This window comes from Hibiscus syriacus, unplaced genomic scaffold (assembly GCF_006381635.1).
Source record: "Hibiscus syriacus cultivar Baekdansim isolate YM2019G1 unplaced genomic scaffold, ASM638163v2 tig00111073_pilon, whole genome shotgun sequence".
In the NCBI taxonomy this organism is placed as follows: Eukaryota; Viridiplantae; Streptophyta; class Magnoliopsida; order Malvales; family Malvaceae; genus Hibiscus; species Hibiscus syriacus.
This window is the reverse complement of record NW_024062973.1, coordinates 223,768-241,511: the sequence shown is the minus strand read 5'-3', so window position 1 is coordinate 241,511 and position 17,744 is coordinate 223,768. Positions and strand designations below refer to the sequence as shown.

The 17,744-nt window shown below is 32.6% G+C and overlaps 1 protein-coding gene and 1 pseudogene across 1 annotated transcript; both read right to left on the bottom strand.

Annotated features, from left to right (window-relative positions):
• Positions 1-768: 768 nt before the first annotated feature.
• Positions 769-5,633, bottom strand: LOC120151995 (ABC transporter B family member 25-like). The gene is made up of 17 exons (XM_039164302.1): positions 5,555-5,633; positions 4,712-4,780; positions 4,584-4,619; positions 4,423-4,497; positions 4,174-4,298; positions 3,938-4,037; positions 3,690-3,861; positions 3,476-3,594; positions 2,880-2,990; positions 2,646-2,790; positions 2,386-2,518; positions 2,181-2,256; positions 2,019-2,084; positions 1,806-1,913; positions 1,495-1,602; positions 1,210-1,407; positions 769-987 (listed from the first exon to the last, which is right to left on the bottom strand). Exons 1-17 carry the CDS (start codon positions 5,582-5,584, stop codon positions 784-786), a joined length of 1,875 nt encoding a protein of 624 aa, XP_039020233.1. The 5' UTR covers positions 5,585-5,633; the 3' UTR covers positions 769-783.
• A 4,154-nt stretch (positions 5,634-9,787) lies between these two features.
• On the bottom strand, positions 9,788-14,902 carry LOC120151996 (annotated as a pseudogene).
• Between the last annotated feature and the right edge of the window lie 2,842 nt (positions 14,903-17,744).

The following is a 17,744-nucleotide window of genomic DNA, read 5'->3' as shown; positions in this document are numbered from 1 at the left end:
CTACTCAATTGTAAATTTTATTTTGGTTAAATGTCACCCTAGCTCACTCTCTTATCAGTAAGTTTACAAATAAATCATCATATTTCAAAAATTATAATCAAGTCATTCAATTACTCGATTGTATCAATCAAGAGATTGTATCGTTAAATCTCAAATGGATTTAAAAGGTGTTGTTAGAAAATATTTATGATTAACTCGTTTGCGTAAATTATACCACATGTCACCCTATTATTAGTAAATTACAACGCGTTCAATTAATTTCGTTACAAATGAATGATTTGAGTTTCTTAAAGATCAAGGTTACATTCGACAATATGGATGGTGGAGAGTTTGTTGTTGGTGAGAAAAATAACATATCTCGTGAAGGAGATCATCTAGCGATGGACGACGTAGATCGAGATTCAAGAAATTTAAACGTTTTGGGTGATTGTGTGACTTTTGAGGGAGATTTTCAATATTTTAATATGACGAATCAAATAAGAAGAACAAGATGAAACTTACTATGAAATTTGAGATTTAGCGGTCACCTTAGGATAATGACTTATTGCATTTAAAAGAAAATATTTAGAGATATTGGGTGAATTATACCGTAATTATCAACAACGTCTTCAAATGTTGACGACTTTTCGTCCTGAGAGTAAAAAGGTTTCTTTGGGTCTAAAATTGTCGTCAATTATCATATATGATCCACTTGGAATATTTTATATATAAAGAAAATATTGAGAAAACTGAATGTATCCATGCCCAATACAAAATTTGAGTGACATAAGAATATTTTATCTACTACAAGTTTGTTTTTGGTGCTTGTAACTGTCTTCGAACCAATGCAGTGTAAACACCATCTCTGCCAAGAAGCTCTTCATGGTTGCCACTTTCAACAATCTGTCCATCGGAAATAACTGCCACAGTATCTGCACTTTGGACCGTCGATAGCCGATGAGCTATTACTAAAACGGTTCTTCCTTTCATCAGAGAATCCATGGCATCCTACACGAAACACCAGAGAACTCGAGAATTATAGCCTAAGCAAGTTAAGTACACAGTTTCTTCGATGAATAAGATTCAGATCATGTGATCTCATTAGAAAAGCCTTGGTTGCTATTCAATATGCGAACAAGGAGAGGGCTCGAGAATTATGAACTAAACAATTTAAGAACATGGTTTCTTAAAATGAGTAAGATTCGGATATGGGTGATGCAATATTCTCACCTGCACAAGGTATTCGCTTTCAGCATCCAGAGCACTTGTGGCTTCATCCAGTAGGAGAATCTTCGGATTCATCAGCAACGCTCTCGCTATTGCTACCCTCTGCTTCTGTCCCCCCGAAAGCCGTACTCCACGCTCTCCGACATGAGTCTCATATTTGTCCGGAAATTTTGATATGAATTCATGTGCATTGGCCATTTTCTGCAATTTCTCAACATTTAAATGTCAATGCACACTGGCATAGTGGTTCCTGTAGACTATAAGTCTTAAAGATGCAAAAAAGCTTACTGCTGCGTTTTCAATATCATTAATATCGGCCTGGCCTTCACACCCGTAAGCTATATTTTCCTCTATCGAGCAGTTGAAAAGAACAGGTTCCTGGCTTACTATGCTGATCTGAACAACAAAGAAGGATATTCATCATATTCTAATACTATCCAGATAGTCACTGAGTTTCGATGTTCCGTCTTTGAAATTCATATCCGACACATACCAGAACATGGTATCGAGATATGACTCTGAACGACCCCAAATCTATGAGATTGTTGTAAATTTTATGTTTTTGGATTGACTTGAGAAGTTAGGAAAATCAAGACTACCTTTCTGTGAAGATATTCATGTGATATGTCTACCAATGGAACCCCATTCAATAGAATCTTTCCCTTCATCGGATCATAAAACCTTTCGATCAAGCTTGCTATCGTGCTCTGCAGCAGACAGAGTAAATGGTATAATGTTCCGCAATAATAGTGTTCGAAAAATAAGCCGTAAATGTTTATTAACAGTGTGAAAGCTTCGGATAAAGGTATTACTTTTCCTCCACCACTAGGGCCAACAAGAGCCACTTTTGATCCTGGCTGCAGTTTAAGTGTTATTCCCTGAAAAAAACCGAATGCATTATGTAATATTAAACGCAAGATCATTCATATCAGGACATTACGTGATTGCTACGATATATATGAACAGATGAATACCTTGAGTACCATATGGTTAGGACGGGACGGATAGGCAAACCAGACATCATCCAACTCAACTTCCCCATCTTGATCACTGAAATAGAAGAATGCGCTGTCACTTTTGGCACTCACTTCCATTTACACAATCCATGACTGAAATTGATAATTCACCATTGATTTCGCACATATTCATAAAAGAATCATTAAGAAAGGACAAACTAACCCCAACGGACACTTATTTCCTGATTTCGGCATCGATGAGGCTCGATCCAGAAGCTGAAAGACACGCCTGCTGGCTCCTGCAGCTTTCATTGCGACAGTGTATAACCCTGAGAGTCCGGACACGGAAGATCCAACTGCAAGTGTGAATAGCCCAAACGAATTCATGAGAGTAGAAAACCAGCATACCAGATGGAAAACTTGATGATGAAATATATATACACACACATTTATATACATAAATATAGGAAACATGGGCCATACCTGTGAGACTATAAAGAATGAAGGACGTTAGAGCACCGGGGCTCATTGAACCAGTGATTGTCAAATTAGCTCCGTATATAACTACCACGATAACTGACAACGTCGATGCAGCATTTAGGCCTCCGAAGAAGAGGCCAACCACTTTCTATTGCAATCAGAGATGAGATTATTTGCCGCATCGCGCAGGGGAAGAAAGGGAAAAGAAGAGGGATTGAATAACTCTAGGGAACTCACTGCTTGTTTAAGTCCAAGATCCAGTGTCTCTTCTACTTTCTGAGAGTAGCGAGATATCTCATACTCTTCTTGCGCAAAAGATCTCACTGTTCGAATTGCTCCGAATGATTCCTAAACAACCATACAAAAACTTTGTATCTGATTTTCAACAAAAGGGAGCAATAGGATACTAGTTGCTTTGATTTTGCATTTTTGCTTTAAGTACTGGTTTTAGACATAGGTGTGCCATCATGGCAATAATGAACATTGCCCGTGTCAGACACATTCCCTATCTGACTCTCACACCTGATTCCAAGTATAGATAGAAGATATCTTAATATACATGGTACAGGCTTCCTAGTTTCTAGTATATCTTCAAACAATAGCAGAAAAGATATTATGACAATCAAAATCTCAATAATCGATAGAATAGTGCTCGAATTTGTGTGCTGCAAATACTTTGAAGGTCCCATATGTACATGCACATGAATATGTATATGTATAATATATATGTAACAAACAGATTTGTATAACGGTTTGACCGGTTTTGGTTCGACTCCAGGAATTCAAACAAACATAGATTTTCTGCATACTTCATTTTATAATGACAGACAAACCTCAGCAATTGAAGAGGCTGCTGCAGCTGCAGCTTGTGTCTTGTGAGAAAGTTCACGAACAAAGCGACCGAATTGACGAACAGCAACAGAAATTACAGGAACAACAGCCAAAGCCAGCACTAGAACATATAAACAAGGTAAGGTTACGTGGGATCAATTCCAAAATAAATACAAACTTCAAAACATTGCTTTGAGTATTAAAAATAACTATTACATGTTAGTTTCCATGATGTTGCAAACATGAAACCAAGGCCAATGAATGCAGTCGACAAGTTTCTTAGGGCCTCGGAGAGATTGGTAGTTGCAGCATTCTTTATGATCTGTGTATCTTCCGATAGCCTGCTCAAAAGTTCACCAGTCCGAGTAATATCAAAGAAGGCTATCTCCTGCAAAACTCATCAACCATTGTAACATTAGTTCATATGATTGAAATCTGTCACAGTAGTTTAATAGATATTGTACCTGGTGAATAAGATGACTAAACAAGTTCTTTCTCAATCGAGCAACGACCCTTTCACTGGCAGAAGAAAACAGCCACGCTCGCAGTGCTGTGCAAACCGAACTGAAACCATGAAACAAAACCAATAAAAAGATGATGAACCCTTGAGATGCAGTTGGATTGAAAAATATTCATTTGCTTCTATCAAAACCAAACTGATAGGTTATATAAATAGCATAAAAGTCGAAACTATTTGTACCCGATTATAACAATCAGGAAAATCTCTAGTACGGTGCTCCTAACTGCATCTAATGCTTCAGCTTTCTGTTCCAGTGTTCTGATATCTCCCGAGACAATATCGATTATCCTCCCTCCAAACTTCGGCTGTAGAAATGAACCATTGACATCACCATGAATAAGTTTAGTTATCCTTAATTTCTCATTCCAAATAGCTTCATATGTCCGTAAAATTGAGAGAACCGATAAGTAGTACAAAAAGGATGCGTACAATCAGTATGCTTGAAGTGGAAGCAATCAAGAGAGCAATTGTTGCTAAGATGAGTTTCCCTGCATCAGGCTTTGCCTGTTACATGGTATAATGTTAAAATCCCGAAAGTTTCCATGTTTATGGCTTTACATAACAACAAATGACGAATCTCAGCTACTTACAAGTGAAAGTACTCTGGTGAAGCTCACATTTGCAGCCTGAAAGTCTCAAGAAATCATCTCTCATTAACATATCAGTTAATATAGAATTTCATGTGACATTAACGAAAAAAAAAGGAATCCGCTTTTACCGGTATTGCATCCCCATGCTCAAGATCTGTCAAGTTATCATCTGAGTTTGCATTCCTCTTTCTTCTCCCCTATGCATGGATGAAAGTAACGTTAGATAATGTAACACTGAGCTGTCGGTTATGTCTCTTAGATTTGGGTGTTCTTCATGCGTCCAACACCTCTATCCGATGCATATTTGGACATTGGTTTCGGGGTATGATCCTTTATCTAAAACTCACCTCTATCCTATAGACATTCTTAATTATGTTCAACAAATATCCAACTTTGATGATAAAGATATGATTTCAAACATGAACAAATGCAGATTTGTATGTGTATAAATTTTTATTGCAAAAACCGAATATCAATAAAAAAATACAAAGAAAATATCTAAATTATAAGAGAATTTAAAATTTTCAGAGTTGATCGCCCCGTCACTCAATCCATCCCTGATTTCAGTGGAACCCTCAGATAAATTACAAAACATATAAAAAAACTGAAAATACCCATTTCATATGCGCAAACCCGTATCCAATATTCACGATCCAGTCCGAGTAACATAAATAATAATAATAATAATAATAATAATAAATAAATAAATGCAAACAATTCAGATCAAACTTAACATAAAAAACAAAATCCGAAGGCAGTAGAGAAAACAAACTGACTCCTCATTCTCAATCATGTCTAATGCATATATGAATTAAATATGCAGATATGATGCTCGAAGAATCGTCCAATACACAAAAAATGAAAAACAGCCATGTTGGACACGAACCAGCGTCCAATATTCACAATACACGCAAAAAACTCATATCAAACTCCCAAGAGAAGGAAAGGCAGTATATAGAGAAGGAACTTACTCCCAAGAGAGGAGTTCTATCGAAACGCATCCCGGAAAAACCTGTGGATGGGAGCAAAGAAAAATGCAGTGATTATGTATTGCAGAACGAATGAAAGTGGGAGCAGCTGAGGGATTCAGAATCTTTCAGCATTTCATGGTGGACTTTATATGACAAATTATTGGATTTTGGAGTCCGTGAGTGTGAGTGTGAGTGTGTGTGCGCGTGGCTATCATTCATCGCCTGACACACATATTTATGGGCCCAGTTGAATGAACCGAGACAACCATGGCTTCGTCATCACCGACGCAATGATTTTGTTGCTTTCGACCATGCTGAATTAACTCCTTGGACATGTGTAACGATGTCACTGTATATACTAGTTTTCGAATCACGAGATTGTTGTATATATTAGTTTTCATATCCTGCACAAGATTATATATATATATATATATAACTATTAATTTATTATTATTATTACTATACAACTATTAATTTAAATAAGCACAAACTCTAAAGGCAGTCGCTTCTCTTTCTTTCTTTTTTTCATTTTGTATGACATGAAAATATATCAGTTTGATGTTGGTCATCGACAATATTTTATCTTTGTTTCTTATTTATTTTCTTATATTGTATATTTACTTTTCTTTTGTTTGTTTAATCTTTGATAATTCAGTCATTATGACATTTTTTTTTTGTCTTTCGGGTTTAAAAGTTTCGTTTTGATTAATCTAGACTGACTCACTTCGCCTAATTAATATGACTTTTATTTATTATCCTGTTGATTTCCCTGCTTTGGACTCTAAGATTTAACTTGGATACGTGATTTGCGTTCATAAATAGTTTTCTTACGACGTTTAATTTTGATTTGTGGTTGTCAATAATCTAATCTTCTATTGGTTCATTTGCCGATACAGTTAGATTTGTTCGTATTTGTCTCTCTTTTTTTTAGTATTCTCTTTTTGGATGAGTTCTAACATTTTTCTTATATGATTTTTATATGATATCAAGTGACTAGTTTATTGCGTCGATGATTACAGTAAAATATTCTAATTATGTGTTTAGTTAACGAACTTCATTATAATTTTGAATATTTGCTCTTTAAAATTATTAAAGAGCAAAAATAGTCATTAAATAATAAAAAAATGATTAAACTGGAAAAGAGTTTAATAACTCAATCAAATAAGTCGAAAAAAAAATACACAAACAAGTATTATTATTAACCGCAAAAAAATGCACCATTGACACTAAAACAATAATAAAATATAACAATATATTGATAATTGATTTTATCGCAACTAAAATAGTATACATATTAGGTGATTATTAATATATATTATAATATTAAGAATGATGTTGAAACACGAGCACCGATGAACATTGTTAATGATGAGTTTCATTAAATTAATTTATAAAACGTTAAATTATAAAGTACTAAACGTATAACTATAAATTAGTTAGAAATTTAAATGTAATTTAATTAAAATGTTATATTTATAAAATATTAGTTTTAGGGTAAATTATATAATTGATTACTTAACTATTTACCCTTTTTACTTTAACCACCGATTTTTCAATTTTGTCAATCGGGTCACTTAACTATTTATATATTGTCAATCAAACCACATGTCGTTAAATATTAATGGAGGAGATGACATGGCAGTTAAGAAAATTTATATAATTACACATTTAGTCCTCATTACTTACACATTAATTCTATTAACTTAGTCCTAACTTTTATTTAATTTAATAAATTTAATCCTCAATCCGATTGTGACATGAGTCACTGTGTGATTGGATTTTTTTTAATAATATTAAATCAATAATCGTTACTAGTGGAATTTGAACCTGGGACCCAAGTCGAAAAATTAAGCACCCTAACCACTAAATTAGACCACTAAATTTGTTTCACATATTAATCAGTTATAATATTTGTGTATTTATGTCATATTATCCTATTATTCAATTATTTCATGTTGGAATTCTTATTAAGTCATTTTTCCTTTTTTATTGCCATTAACTATATATATTATGTCGTGATAGATTTGTTATTTAAATGGTGTAGCTTAGTGGTTGGAGTGTCTGCTTCATCTCCTCATGTCTTGGGTTTAAACCTCACAATTAGCAGTTATTGTTTCAATTTATTTTATATTCATTTAATTGGTGACACATGGTACGATTTGATTGGATAAAAAAATTATTAACTACCACATCATCTCCTTTGTTAATATTTAACGGCAGATGATTCAATTGATAAAATTGAAAAATCAGAGGTCTAAGTAAAAGGGATAAATAGTTATGTGGTCAATGATATAATTTACCATAAAAACTAATGTTTTATAAATATTATATTTAAATTAAATTACATTTAGATTTAGATTTTTAACTAATTTATAATTATACATTTAGTGTTTTATAATTTAACGTTTTATAAATTAATTTAATGGTATTCATCATTAAATGTGCTCATCCACGCTCAAGGAGCGTTATAGAATTTTTCTAATATTAATATGAGAGAATCAGTTTGAGGGTTCAAAATAGAGACAAATCAATAAGATAACTAAATAATCATAAATTGAAGAGACAACAATGAATCCAACTCTAAATATTATTTTACAAAATCAAGATAAAAATGAGTTGTAAGAGATGATTATGAAAATATATTATAATATTAATATGAGAGAATTAATTTAAGGATCAAAATAGAGGTAAATCAACAAAATAATTAAATAATCTTAAACTGGAGATACGATAATGAATTAAATTTTGATTTTTTTATTATTTTACAAAATTAAGATAAAAGCGTGTTATAAGAGAAAAGAAAAACATTTTGGCCTCAATAATTAACGGAAATGTTATTCTTCTTTAAGGTCTTAAATTAAAGTAATTATATTTACAAGATATGTGTTATCAATAACTAAAAAAATAAAGAATAAATATACCTTATAATAACTCAAACTATTAAAAAAAAAAGTTTAAATTAAAAAAATAGAACATTAGTGATTATTTAAATTATTAGTTGTATAATAATAACAAATAAATAATATCTGAAATTCCTGGGGAAGGCGTCACCTAGGGCTAAGCTCATTTATATCAGAAATTGAGGATGAAGGCATGACCTAGGCCTAAGCTCATCTAGGGACACACCTAACTTCTTTTTCCTACAACAATAAGACATTCTTTATGGTCAATTTGTCATAAGTCCCTATATTAAAAAGGAATTTTAAATTAGCCACTGTACATAGAAAACTATTTTTTTCTCTTTTGACCAACTTTGATCGTTGTTTATGATCAAATCGATTAAATCCTTCTGTTACCGTTAATCAACTTTGACTGATAATTAACAAACATGACAACTATGGGACTGTCACATTAACAAAATAGTAAAAAAATTAAAAACAATAGAAAATGTGATAAAACCATAAAATGTGCATATATTAACTATGTTGATGGTTGGGACACTTAGGTGCCAATGACTATAACGTATGGATTATATCTGTCTATCCTACTTAGTTATATTTAAAGGAATACACGATGATGAACTAGTATGATTAAATTTTTTGGGATAAAGTACACAAACGATCTCTCGACTATAGGACATTACTTTGTTAAGTCTCTTGATTATTAAAAGTTATAAAATGGTTCTTTGACTATAAGGCGTTGCTTTGTTGAGTTCCTCGACTATTAAAAGTTAGAAGATGGTCACCCAACAATTCATATGTTCTAAACTAATCCTTTTTCATTAAAAATTTAACAGTCGTCTGAATTAAATGTTAACATACTGAATGAGATATGATAGTCATTTGAAATTTTAAGAACAAATACATCATATACTAATCAACATATTAACGTCAAGTTTAACAATTATTAACGAAAAATAATGAATTTGAAATATATAAATAGTTGAGTGGCCAATTATTAACTTTTAACAGTCACGAGACTCAATAAAACAATGTCCTATAATTAAAAGATTATTTTATAACTTTTAATAATAAAAAAACTCAACAAAATAAATTTCCTGTGATGATAACAGGCTTCCTTGTTATATCTCAATTAATGTTAGGTTCAATTGAACAACACTAGGTTGTTATAGGCTTAGCACTCGAACTTTTGTTTTGTGCACAAATATCCGTAGATCATGTAACATTATAACGTGAATCGCGACATCAATATTGCATCGATTAATAATATTTTTTTAATTTTTATCTATTGAAAGATAATATTATATAGTTCATGAACAAACGATTAACCCTCTATATATACTCGTGATGCACACTAATCAAACCAACTTTTATCAAACGGGAAACTAAACAACTGCAATGCCTGTTTCTCTCCGATAGGTGAAGAAAGAGAGAAAGGAGATAGGGGGATCCGTGACGACTCACAATTTGGACGGCGACTCCAATGATGTGCCACAATATCGACTCCTAATATGTGGACAAGTTTCAAGCCAGACCGAGGACCCGCAATAATCATGATGCACTTAGCTTTTACCAACTCGGTTCTATTAAGTTCTCCAGATCATTCCGGGTGCTTAGAGAGTTTCCTTCCAAAACCGAACAGATCTGTCAGTCCCACAGGATATGAAAGCAGGCTCCGTTGGTGAGTGCTCAATCCAACGAGGGGTGCCGATATGGTTGGAAGGCCACTTTGCCACTTTTTCAGCCGTCAAAGCATCCCAAATGACAATCTGCGTTATAACAGAATAATTAATGGAGGCCAAAAGTAGGAGATTATGTTGTTGCCACTACAATCATGAAGTAGAACGAACCTCATTGCTAGGTTCATCTATGGATAGCACAAACTCTTCGGTATCATCAAAAACAGCCTGCAGAGAACATATCGAACTATTTGGTAATGATCTAATCGAAATCACTGATTCATCTGGGGAAACAAGTTGCAATGCAACAAACAGCCACGATATCTTTCCGGTACATGGCAGAGCACTGTTTCAGCTAGAAATTCATGAGTCCGGAGATAACTCTGTTCAGACCAAATAACTAATTTGGGGGTAGTCGATTTGGCCTCAAGACCTCAAAGAAGAGATACGACTAACAATAAGGAAGCTTAACCAAATAGAAAACCACCCTCACATACCTGAAACCGCAATTGCGTGTGAGTAGCCCCAAGATATTGCTTGACCAATCTTCCGGTGCCAATGTCCCAAAGCTTCACCGTGGAATCCTTTCCACAAGAAAGGACAAACCTAGAAAATCAAGACTACGGGTCAAGTTTCTTGAAGCAAAACAAGGTACTAATGCATATCAAATCATGCAAAATTTACAAAACTCACATGAACTTTCCATCATTGATTGAGTTTGTATCCCATTAGCCGTACACTGCAATCTGCTTCACTTTCCATTACAATCTAATGTAGCTTACAGTCTTAGCCAGAGAAACAATTTCTCATTCACGATATAACTATGTTGCTTCAACTTATTATTCACGAAGCACTAGTGTCTAATAGCTGTGTCTGGCGCATATCAGGACATGGTACGGGGATATGATCTTCAAAGGACTCTCCAAATATATTTTTAAACATAGAAATAATTGAAGATACCCATGCAGAACATTGAGCCATAATATAACATTGAGGACTCACTCCCGAGTACAAGTAACATAGCAATATAAAAACTTTTTTCCTTTTATCAAACATAATACATTATAGTCTACAATTTATAGCCCATTTCATTTATAAATTAAAACATATCAAACTTAGTGCCATGCTTTGACATAAGATGTAATTGAACCACCAAACTGATACCATTCATACCTTTGATCCTTTGTAAAACATGCACTCGTGGCCTCTGCTGTTCCATGGGCACCAACTATGGAGCGCATACAACTGGCACTTACTCCATCCCATAACCGAATGGCACCATCTTTAGATGCAGTAACATACATGCCACCGGTAGAAGAATATCTTACCTGTAAACCACAGCAGATTAGGTTACAGACTAAATGGTCTCAACCTACCTTTAACAAAACAAATGGACAAGAGAACCTTCTGTATTCAAGATGATATTTTATACCTGATTTATCGCTCCATTAACTCCAATCTCAGGGAGATTTGCAGATAGATAACATTGGAATGTATTAACATCGTATAAGTGTGGTATTGGATGATCGGTTCCTGCCAGTTTTCATCTGAACCTTGTAAGCAGTCAAATCATAGTAAAAGACTTGAAAAGGAGTTCCTATGAGTTAACTTATGCCCATTCAAATGAACCACGAGAAATGCAAAAACTGGGTCAGCATTTGTCGAAGGACATGGTTCATAAAGATTTGACTTACAAGAAACAACCAAGCCTTTTCCCACTATGTAGGGTTGGGTGCATGAACCATATTACTGCAAAACAGTACCCTATCGTGCATAGATGAAATTGGTCCTCTACGGAAAGTGGATCTCATAACCTTAAATGGGTCTAGCAGGGTTATGAAAATTCAAATACAGAACACGGTATAAGTAGAATTATTAAATCAAACCATTTTCACAAGTTTCAACGAATCCCAGTCTTCCACTAGAATATTCATCTAAGCTTCAAGTACGAAGTTGCATGAAGAAATAGAAAAGCGAGAAAAAATCAAAACAGGGAAAATATGATTCAAATAGTTTACCTGCAATTAGAAAATCACCAGATGGATGGAAAGATACAGACCGTACATTGTGAGTATCCTAGGTCATCAGAAGTACAAAGTTTACTATAATGTTCTTAAGTACATTAAAATCATCTTAGAACATAAACCAAGATTGAAGCAGTATCAAAATATACGATCACTCCGAAGGCTCTCTTTGCAGTAGCTTTGGAAAAATCAAAGAATCTGCGAACATAATGTAAAAATGTCAGTTTGCATGCTATCTACCACTCCAGAAAGGAAACATCGATTTTCACTGTTTCCATCATTAAGTAGTTATTGATGAACTAATAAGGGAAAGAATACGAGACGAAATAGGAAATAATAAAAACTAAAAGAAAATCCCAAAGCTAATTATATTTAGAATAAAATCCATACTTTATAGTGTTATCTTTTGCACCAGATATTAGCACGGTACTCTGAGGATGGAAATCCAAATCATTTATGGGCTGCATTTGAGCAAAAGAGAGTTAGACCATACAAAGAAAAACCAGCAAGCATCTTTAATAAGCTTTAGAGTTAGATTGTCATCAGAGATTTGGAGGGCAAACTATAAGAAATCAAGATGCCCATCATTTCAGCCATAAGATATTAGAAAAATATACTAATATATATATATATATATATATATATATATATATACATATATGTATATAAGGAATAAAAGTATAAGTTTCTCTATGGCTTTTCCTTGAAAACAAGCATTCACGAAAATAATGTTGGTATATATTTTACACCCAAACACATGCTAGTTGCAGAAATTTTCAACTTTTAGATTGAAAGAGACAAAAACAAATAAATTGATTAAGATTACAAGCATAAAGGAGAGTTACTGAGAGGCTGTGCAGAAACAAGGTTGAAATGAAACAGAAAGGAGGGGATAAAATGTAAAAATATTAGGGTTTGGAACCAAAAGTAAACATAATATAAAAAATCCATGATTATGAGACTCATTGCCATTAACTTAAGCATACTGCAGGATAAACGATAAGCAATACCTCAACATGGTCATAAAATGTCCTTATAACATGTCGCACCGGACCATCTTTTGAATCAGGCAGCATCATTTGCTTTATTTTTTATATCTGCGTCAATTAAATAACAGAAGTCAAACATGATCCTAATTGAAGAAAACTTAAACATACAAATACAAGAATCATACTTCAAAGAGTTTAATTGATGTGTTGGCACTTCCGGTAGCAACAAACTTCCCGTCGGTACTAAACCTTGCGCACCTGGCAATATTCTAAAGAAGATTTGAACTATCAGTTCAGTTCGATACTCACTTTCACAAGAGTGTTGCACACATAAGCTAACCACCTTGTGCTCTGAAAGATGCCTCATCTCGTGCTTCGGAAAACTCTTTGTCGAGCCTTTAGTATCCTGTGCAGCACTGGTTTCACAATAGACATTCATCATGAGTTTATGTCAATCAATAGCAAGGAATTTCAAACTTAATAATGCTCAAATTCGTAGCTGCATGTTAATATCAGAATAGCAAAATAAATTTCTAAAAAGGAAAAAGAATGTTAATCCAGCATTGCTAAATCGTCTCTGCCTCTCTCGGCCAATCCTCCATAAGTCAAACGAAATATATTCTTTCAGAACCTATCTTTGTCTATTCTGTATTACACCACAGTGTTCTTCTGTCCGGTCTGCCGCCAGCAAGACCATACCCAAAAGAGCAATTGAAGCAGTATCTCCATTCCAGCTTCTAAGAGCTCCTCTTATTGAAGACTGGTAGCAAGGAACCTATCCGACTTACAGTGAAAAGAAGGGCAAAAAATATCAAACTAATATGAAATTATAGGTTCCTTCATTATTCGCTTTGGCTTTTCTAGATTAATTAGCTAGTTATGTTGCTCCTATTCTTCATTTTTCATGTATCTATATCCGACACTAGTTAGTGTGTGACAAATGGACACGAGGATATCACCTTCAAATACACGGGAAAAACTTCAAAAATCTAAAAATACCCATGTCAGATACATACTTAAATCCGAATAATATATGACAAATCTAGCCTTCTGTTCCAAAAAAATTAAGTGTAAAACCATTGCAAACCAATTAAAATGAAAAGATATGGGAATTTAGCAAAAGGGTATTGCCTGAAATCAACAGAAGAAACCCGAGGATTCGGATTTGAGCCATAACCCAAAGCTGTCCCCAAATCAAACAATGTAGAAGAAGGAACCCCTCGTAATGTTTCATCATTCTCAACTGCAAGACCCTGTTATCTCTTTAGAACTAAAGAAAACTTTTTTTCTTTTACCTTTTTTTATTGTCTGCCTTTCCTTCAAACCCAATAAGAAAAACATACAGAACCCACCTTGGCAACAAGTTCAAGAAGCTTATTGGGAGAAGCTTCAACGTCTAAAGGCGTCATTGTTGCTGAAGCCACGTCTCTTGCAGCCTTAAAAAAAATTAAAGGAAAGTGTAAAAATAAATTAATAAATAAAAATATGCAGAAATTTTGAAGAAATACTTGGGTGAGATTGTGATGGCGAAGATGAGCGAAGATAAGGCAATTGAGTTGCCCGTAAGGTTCCCTTCTTGGAGTGTTTTCTCCAAGTTATTGCCGTCCATTATTAAATTCTTTCCTTAAACCCTAATTCTTTGCTTTGTTTAAGTTATGGAGAACAGAAAGGGTTTTTTTTCAACTTTTTTTTTTTTTGAAACAAATGACGACCTGAGTTGAGGAGTGGAAGATGAAGTTAGCGTTGAAGGCCGCCATTGCTATTTTCTATTTAGCTTTAGCTTCGCGAGTATCGGGATTGAGCAGCCCAACGGCATATCACAGTAATGGGCCATTTTTAAGAGTTTTGTGTTCTGAAATAAACATGTCCATGGGTTGAGATACTAATTCGATCTAATAAGTTTCGATATACTATTTTTGAGTTGTATTGTTTATCTTCTTAAAATATTATTTTGTATTGTTCATGTTTTTGAGCAAATTCCTCAAACCCTAATGACAAAATTTTATGAGTTTTAACAAGGTTTTGAAAAAAACTAAATCGATAAAATGATAAAAGACGATAGGACAACTCATCAATGTTTAGGGTGATCACGAAAGACTCTAAATAATAATATATTTTTAGTAACGACTGAAAATAGATTTAAAATTTTTTTTTGATGAATATAATGACATGAAATAAAAATTTGTATATATAAGGTATGACCTCTAGAAGAACAATATTTCCTTTAATCACTAAAATTACTTGATGGGTTCATATTAATCTTTACATCAACACTAAAATTATCACATCACTATACCAGTTTAAATTTAACGATCCAATGCTTTTAGGGAATTCGAAGACAAACTCCAGTGTTTATATTGAAGTATTTCAGAGTTCAATGTTAAAATTGACATAAATCCTAAAAATTTACTTACTAACAGAGTAATTTATCGATTTTACACTCATAATTAAGGATGGGTTGAAGGGGTATCGGAGGGTGCAATCGTCTTAAAAATTCTAAATCTCTATATAATTTAAATATTTTTGTTGATTAAATTAAGATTCACTTACATAAATAAATTTATTCATCTATCCTTACTCATAAATTCGTAGCCTCTAACTTCCTAAATGCACATTTATTCCATTCATAGCACTCATGAGTAGTTCGTTGTCATCTTTCATACCATACAACACACGTGTCATTTGTAATAAAAAAGATCAATCAAACACTTTAAAATGTAAATGTCTATTAATAGTGTAATAAAATAAAATGCATTAAATTATTGGATCTGAGAGTGTCATCTTTAATAGTGTATGTAGTTCAATAATAGTGTCGGTGAAGTTAACTTGTGGTAGGTGTCGTTGAGATGGGTATTATAAAATAAAATGCATTACACTATTGGATCTAAGAGTGCAAAAAAAGAAGCTTTAAACTTCCTTTCACGTCTCCGTTCAAACAGTTAGCTTCACTTTATGATGTACAATGTGTTTTGAAATATGGACCGACAGGAATTATTCATTTTTATTAGCGTTTTATTATTTACTATTTCTCAAGCTTTTGTTTCTGAATACTTTGTGTCCGTTGATTAATATCTTATTTTTCAACCAAGATTTTCAATTCTTTCATTATTATATTTGAATTTATAGAAAACATATTTTAATTATTTTAAAAAATGTTAATCTACGCTAATATTTTATATATGTGCTGATTAGAGATCATTTTAGAACTTTTGATATAATTTAAAAATATTTGGGGTGTTTGGTTCAAGTAATATGAGATTACCGGAGGAATGAAATCTCATTCTCCTGTTTGATTGGCCAATATTCCCAGCCCCCGATAATCTTTTATTACCAACAATAAATTTATTGGGGTATATTACCGGGAATGTCATTACCTCACTTTACTTAGGTATTGTTGGATTACCGGCGTTTTAGACTAAAATGCGATTAATTTTTTTTCTCAAAAATATCCTTCTTTCGTTGAATAATAAAAATTCTACGAAGGTTTAATTACAGATTTATCCTTAAATTTTTTTAGATTTACAAAAAAAAATCTATAAATATAATTTTATATGAAGTTCAGGAATTAAAATAAAATTTTATCATTTCATCAAACATATTTATCTTTTCAATTTTGTAAAAAAAAATTATATAAATTTTATGAAATTAATTTTTTTAAAAAATATATATATAAATTTTATAAATTTAATTTTTTTTAAAAATATATAAATTAATTATAGTAATATTATAGTATAATTCAACTTGTTAAAAAATAAATATATAATAAGGATAATTTTGTAAAATATACATTTCAATAATCTTTTATTCCTTTAACCAAACACAATAATCTTACATTTATGTTAAACTAAACAAACACAAAATACAACATTCTCAATAATCATATTCTCTGATAATCTTTTATTCTTATTGATAATCTTATATTCTGTGAACCAAACACTAATTAATCTCGTGAAAATGAGATAATATTTTATTTGATCAAATTTAAGTGAAATTTAGTACAACTGATATCGTGTATGCAGTATGCACAGATAACTTCTTATTTGACCAAGTTTAAAAATATTAATTTCTAATTTAATATTTTAAAAAATTTATATTCTCTACAATATTTAAATAACAATCATATTAATTAATCTAAATTTTAATATTAAATTTAAAAAAAAAAAAATCAACAACAAACAGACGGCATTGTTGAGCTAAAAAACAAAAAAAAATGTTGCCTTCCTGTGCTGATGTACCACGTGTGTTTTGCTGGACCAGCCTGGTTCTTTATGGTATTGACACAAGTCGTACAATTATCATTAAAGCCACCCCACCCGTAAATTCAAAAAAGGGTGAAATACAAATGGTACACCGCTTATAAAATATTGTTTTATTTAGTATTTTTATATTTTTAATTTTAAGATGTTGTTTTATTGAGTTCATGATTTTTAAAAGTCACAGAATAGTCACTCGGCTATTTATATGTTCTAAAATCGTATTTTTCCGTTAAAAATCAACAGTCGTATGCGCTGGACGTTAACTTGCTTATTAGGATGTGATAAAATTTGATCTCAGGATCGTTTGAGTTGTATTTTGTGAACTGAGTTTCCGTTTATATT

Bases quoted from the DNA above. Each gene is read 5' to 3' on its own strand.
- LOC120151995 (XM_039164302.1), bottom strand. From the start codon at position 5,584: ATGCGTTTCGATAGAACTCCTCTCTTGGGA. The intron at 4,781-5,554 runs GTAAGTTCCTTC...ATCCATGCATAG, and splicing joins ATAGAACTCCTCTCTTGGGA to GGGAGAAGAAAGAGGAATGC. The intron at 2,991-3,475 runs GTTTGTCTGTCA...ATGGTTGTTTAG, and splicing joins CAGCCTCTTCAATTGCTGAG to GAATCATTCGGAGCAATTCG.